This window comes from Solanum tuberosum, unplaced genomic scaffold, assembly GCF_000226075.1.
Source record: "Solanum tuberosum cultivar DM 1-3 516 R44 unplaced genomic scaffold, SolTub_3.0 scf00006, whole genome shotgun sequence".
NCBI lineage: Eukaryota > Viridiplantae > Streptophyta > Magnoliopsida > Solanales > Solanaceae > Solanum > Solanum tuberosum.
The window spans coordinates 2,666,504-2,673,179 of record NW_006238932.1 but is presented as its reverse complement, the minus strand read 5'-3'; the positions used below and the strand labels follow the sequence as shown (position 1 = coordinate 2,673,179).

General features: G+C 35.0%; 1 protein-coding gene across 1 annotated transcript; it reads left to right on the top strand.

The window, feature by feature from the left end:
- The first annotated feature begins 2,367 nt into the window (after positions 1-2,367).
- LOC102594040 (F-box protein SKIP14-like) lies at positions 2,368-6,375 on the top strand. Its single transcript, XM_006338820.2, has 2 exons — positions 2,368-3,976; positions 5,583-6,375. Exons 1-2 carry the CDS (start codon positions 3,035-3,037, stop codon positions 6,081-6,083), a joined length of 1,443 nt encoding a protein of 480 aa, XP_006338882.1. The 5' UTR covers positions 2,368-3,034; the 3' UTR covers positions 6,084-6,375.
- Positions 6,376-6,676: the final 301 nt, after the last annotated feature.

Sequence of the window (6,676 nt, the reverse complement as noted above, 5' to 3'; positions counted from 1 at the left end):
ATTTCAATGGTTGATTGTGTGACTTATGTTGTCTATATATACATCAAAGCTCGACAGTTCAAAGATATCAAATCTACCGATTGACCGAGTATGTCTGATATATATTCACTACGGAAAGTTCAAAGGGAAACCTACTTATCCAGATGCAAATAATCCTTACGTACGAGACACACAAGTTTTTCATGCATATGTTTTCACAATAGTCATTCCCCATTCATGTGGGGGTTTATTGAGTTTAAGCAAGGTGTGAATGTGAAATAAGAATGAATGAGAAACTGAGAAATGTGGGGGAACCAATTTGGAGGGAAAATGAAAAGTCATTTCTCTCATATTGGAAGAACAAAGGAAAAAGTTTGTCCTTATATTAGGAAACACTTCCTTTAGTTGTTAAAGGGTTAAGTATTAAGTGCCCCCTCGCGCCGTCATCGTCGCTCGGCTTTGGCAAATGATGTAATTGATTGATAATTTTTAGGCAATTTTTTTTAATCAATCTCATCAATTAGTTTCATTTTTCTTAAAATTAATTTAGAACATTAATTAATTAATTAACAGAATTGATTTCGTGTAACGGTAAAGTCGCTCAGAAGGGATATTTTTCTTCCGAACAAAAACTTCTTTTCCCAAAAGACACAAACGTTCTGAACAGACATGTATTGTCTTAACAGGTGCGTTCACACTTGCTGTTGACTATAAATTGAGAGACTTCTCTCATTTTCGAACACCGAAAATTTTCTCTCTTCTACATACATTTTCTTACAGATAAAATTTTCGATCGACTGAGTCTACAGTCGTCGTCGTCGCTCAGCTTCGACTTCGGCTTTGGCTTTGGCAAATAATTTGATTGATTGATAATTTTTTAGGCAATTTTTTTAATCAATCGCATCAATTAATTTCCTTTTTCTTAAAATTAATTTAGAACATTAATTAATTAATTAACGAAATTGATTTCTCGTAACAGTATAGTCGCTCAGTAGGGACATTTTTATTTCGAACATACAATTTTTTTCCCAAAAGACACAAACGTTTTGAACAGACCTGTCTTGTCTTAACAGGTGCTTTCACACTTGTTGTTGACTATAAATAGAGAGACTTCTCTCATTTTCGAACACCAAAAATTTTCTCTCTTCTGCATACATTTTCTTACAAATATAATTGTCGTTTGATCGAGTCTGTGTGTTTACTCTCGTTGCTGATTATTGAATTCGCTGAAATTATTTAAGTTTGAGGTACCACTACTTCTTTAATAGTTAATCCGTTTTATCTTGGGAGGAATTAATCTATAACCTTGGATACTTGAGGGAATGAAATTTCTTAAGGATACACAGTGAGTTCTGTAGATTGAGATTGTTTGTTTTCTGTCTTTCTATTTCATCTTTTATGTTTCTATTTCTGTGTTTTACTAACCTGAATACAAGAGATAACACATATTGGTTATTGCTTTCCTAAATTCTCATACACTTGCAAACACCAAATCTGTTTCGTAACAATCTTCTTAAAAGTTGGATCAAACACAACTTTGTTTTTGGTCTTCTTTCTAATAGATTTATTCATAACTTGATCAACCTCCTTACCATTACCTCAACCTATTTGTTACTCTAATTCAAAGCTAGGACCTTCATCACTTGGATAGTAAAGTTCATCTTCGCTTAGCTTACTTAATAAGCTATCCTTACTACCAACATTTATTCTTATCATATCCTATATATATGGCTCTTTTTTGTCAGTATAAACCTATTCAATAGTTGTGCTTTTAGTTCGCTTGTTTGACCTATTGAAATGTCTTCTTGAAGTCTTGAAATTCCTATACTCTTCAGGAATATCAATAGTTATTCTCTTTTCATTGATATCCACTTCAAAATCATTGTCTGATTCATTTCTATTTTAAGAATACTTTTATAATATTATAAAAGATTTTCATATTATATTTTGTATTTAGTCAATTATATTCAATATTATAAAATAATAATAATTTATTTTTCACATAAAATAATATTCAGATAAATTATTAAATACGTTCAACCAAAGATTACATATATAGGGGCTATTATTTTTTTAATACATCCAATCAAACACTATGCTATTATAATTTTGTAAAACAATTAAATATTGATGAAATGAAAGCATTGGTAAGAAGTTTTTATTATTTATTATGAGATAGAAAAATAAAAATATTAATTGAATGGAGAAGAAAAATGTAAAAAGGTGTTGAAGCGAGAAAATTGAGTCGAAAAGGAGGGAAATCCATTCCCGCCACGACTTTTAGCGTAATACAAGTAAGAGATAGTCACCGGACACGTGTCGGTATAATTTTTGACTCTCTCATTTCAATACACAATTTCTCCTAAAACTTACCCTTACCCTCAAACCCCCACCCCCACTCCCCAAACAACTACCCTCAAATTTTCTATCTCTATATTTCTTTGAATTTTCCTATTTCGCTCTCTTTGAGCTCGATCGGCAGATTTCTTCTTTATCCTTGTTACTTTTTTTGAATCTGATTTGATTTCGGAGGAATTTCAATTTCCCGATTTTTCATCTGCTCTAATCGACGATTTCAGCCTTTCTGTCTGTCGATTGTGTTCTTCGCTGAGCAAATTAGGGTTTGTATTTTTACGCTGAATCAGGCTCTTTTGTCTATCACTTTTTTCGATTTATTCTCTTTACACATTCTTTTGCTAAACCCTAGCTTGTTAAGTTTTCCTATTCTGTCAAATATTCATTGATTCCTTATTATTTGATTTGTATAGTAAAAATTTTGAAAAATAAAAAAGAAGTCAGGTGTTGTTTCGTTGATTGATTCTATTGTATTATTCAGATTTTTTGTTACAAGAAGCTCTGTGAGATTTTAGGTGCGTTGTCTTTTAGTTTACCATCCGAAATTGAGGGTTTCCTTGTTGAATCTAATAAGCTTCGCGTCACCAAAAAAGAGAGAAAAAAGAAAAAAACATAAAGAAGAAAAAGAAAAAAAAAATCCTACTTTTAGGTGTTTAGAGTATTCCTTTTTAGCTGTTGTTAGAGTTGATCTAAACCATAAATGGCGTTAAATTTTTCGCATCGGCCCATATTTCCGGCACATATATCTGAGGATAATTTGGTATCACCCATGAGAATTGTGAATGGGTGTTTAGTCGAGGGTGTTCCGGAGAATAATGTGGAGAATTTTCCTTGGTCGTGGCGTGTTTGTCGAGAACCGCATGACGGGTTTGAATATGGTTATGGGGGGAAAAGAAGAGACAAGTGTGATTATTCTGAGTTGGTATCGGAGGATATCATTGATCTTCTCCCTGCTGATCCATTTGGGATGGATATAAGCACCACTATCACAGCCATTACGGGTTGGCTTGAGGATTTGGAAGTTGATTATGGAGGATGTAGGAGAAACCATGCCGGTCCAAGTAATGAGGACTATGGTTTATTTGCCGGTTTTGATTTTATTTGGAACGATTCTATGAGGTTCCAATCATTCCCTATTAATCACGTTCGGTCTGATGACAAACTGAATAGAGGTGATCCAGTGAATTGGCTTATTGGGGAGAGAGATATGAGGGACGCCTTGGCCCATGTTGGTCTTGGCTCAGCTTGCAATGTGGGGGACACTGCAGGCTTCAATAATGTAGGTTCAGTCAGTTTTCTTCCCCAGACCATGGAAACAGGGTCTGGGGCGATGTCTTGCTCTGGTGAAGATGAAGGAGCCCCTCATGAGGCTTTATCTTTTGCTCTTGGTTACCTTGGAGTGAAGGATCTTTTGATGGTAGAAAGTGTTTGCAGGTCCTTGCGGCTTACTGTAAAAAATGATCCTTTATTATGGAAAAGCATTCACATTGAAAATTCATTGACTGAGATCAGCGATGATATCCTCTTGCAATTGACTAGCAGGGCTCAAGGTAACTTACAATGCTTGAGTTTGTTAGAGTGTACCCGCATCACAGATGACGGTTTGAGGCGGGTACTTGACTCTAATCCACATTTGACAAAGGTTAGTTGTTCATCTTCATTTTTTTTTTTATCTTGGTAACTTTGTTGTTCATGTTCATTTTACGTTATGTTTCTTAATATATTTGTGGTGTTTGTGGTTCTAACTATGATGGCATAGTTGTTGTATGCTTGTTGAGTATGGTAGAGCTAGGACAGTTATTGTATGAGGTCTACCCAATGCTAGATGCAGAGGCGCATAATAGATCGATATGAACGTCATGAGCTGTCCCGTAATAAAACCAGTTGTTGCTAATACCTTCTTCTCGGTTCCTTCTTCCATAACCAGAGCTCGGAGAAGGAAGAGATAAGAGGGCCCTATGGAGAATGTGGTCAGAAATCCATAATAGAGTCCGACCACAACGACCGAATTGATTTTCTTCATGCATAAGGATACTAGATTACCTAGTAGAAAAGATTGAAAAATCATCACAAACCTCCCTTATTTCTTTTCTATTGCAACATGATGCACTTAAAAACATTCTAATGACCTGCTTTGTTTCTGGAGTAAATACATGTTGCATTTTAGCCATTTATTCCTGAATATTAAGTGAAAGACTGAAATGTTGGTCTGATTGGTCGAAAGGGGGCGGGTCACTGATGGATTTCTCGGTTATCAAAAAAAAAAAAAGCGAATGACATAAATTGCTTACTGATGTCTGTCACAGTGCAGCTTGAATATCTTTTGGACTAACTTGAACTTCCTAAATGCACTCTTATTCATGGAAGTTATGTGATTTAGAACATGATTCATACATATTTTGTCTAATGACTCCGATATCAATCTGGATGTAGTTCTATGACTCTATCACCATCATTCCCTTGTTTTAAATTGTAAGCAGAATCTGAACTTCTGATGGTCATTGTATTCTTTGCATTACCTAACTGAGGAGACTAAAGCCATGTTTTACGGTTTTTAGCTTTTACTTGCAGAAGTTTGAATTGTGGATGGAAACATAAGTCTGTTAGATTGATGCCCTCGATTTTCATGTTGGTTGCTCACAGGTTGCATGTTAGGCTGTTTGGTTCTGTCATTTCCTCATTTTCGTTCTCGTGTGCCTAGTGCTAAGTACTCTTGCTAGACAGACTGTTTAGTGCAGGATCAATACCCTTTTGCTATTAAGGGGTCATTTGGTAGAGTGTATAAGAATAATGCTAAATAGAGTGTATTATTAATGCTTGCATTAATTATACATAGATTATTAATTATGCATTGTTTGGTTTTGTGTATTAAAAATAGTATGCATTGCATACAAACATTTATTTACAAAGATACCCTTCACTCTTATAGTGGAAAAGATGTAAAAGATTTTGAGGGGCAATGGAGTCTTTAACCATGCTAATGCATGCATTAAAATCCCTTGCATTACTAATACCTAGAATTCCATGGTATTGGTAATACACAATAGATTGTAGTTATACATAGCATGAACAAGTGTACCTAACAAAGTATTACTAATACACAGAATTTATGCTTGCATTATATTTTCTAATACACTCTACCAAACGATCCCGAATAGTTTCTTCGGTACAAGGTCCCTTTTGCTACTTGTAGTGTGTGCGTTAATGTACAATGTTGTGCTTATTAATCTTATTTTTATTTCATGCAGTTATTTGTTCCTGCATGTACAAGACTCAGTATTGAAGGCATTGTAAATATGTTGAAGTCTTTTAACTGTCAAAGAGGTAAAATGGGTATAAAGAACCTGTGGATTGGCGGTCTTTATGGAGTGATGCATGAACATTTTGAAGAGCTGGAGTTTCTTCTAGGTGCAGATAGCCAGACGAGGCAAAATGTTTACAAACCCCATTTCTTTTCTCGAAGGAATATTTATCGTTTGGTTGATGACAGTCGGGCTATTGATGTTCAACTTTGCCCTATATGTAAAAAAGTAAGGTTGGTCTATGATTGTCCTGCAGAGGGTTGCCTAGTGAAAGATGAAGCTACTAAAGAATGTAGGGCCTGCTCACTTTGCATCTTACGGTGTAGTGAATGTGGGAGATGTATAAATAACACTGAATATGTGGAGACTTTTTGTTTGGAATTGCTTTGTTCTGATTGCTCTAAGCAGCCTTTGGAGTGCAAAGATGAGCAGAAGTGCTGCCTTTGAAGTGCCAAGATGAGCAGGAGGGAGGGAGGGAGTGAGGGTCTGGTTCCTGTGAAGGAGATCGAAGTGTGACTGCCGAGGAGTAAATCTATGTGCTATCTACTTGTTTAATTGGATAAAAAAATTTAAGCAGCCAATTGACTGCTATCAGTTTGTGCAAGACTTGCCGAAAACAGTTGAATTTGTTTTGTTTGTTTAACTGCTGTCAGCAAAATAAAGTACTCTACTCATTGTTCAAATTTCACTTGAATGTTTAGTGCTTTGAATGAAAGTAAAGAGTTGTGCTTTAAAGAAACATGTTCTGGAGATGTGTTGGAACGTTAATTTTTCTTAATGAACGTTCATTAAATTTAGCACATGGAGTGATTTGAGCATGAAAACGAACTTCTGTATTAGTTCTTGACCAGTGCGATGCACTGACACGGCCTTTTTGTTATCATTCATTTCAATGTAAAAATTGTCTTATAATTTTGGTAAAAATGATGCAGTAATTGCATCTCAAATGAAATATTACCTTGAATAGTTATGAAACATTTAATTGAAATGTTAGTCTAGGAGATTTATGGATTTTCTCTTTAGCGTAAGTGTTTTGCAAC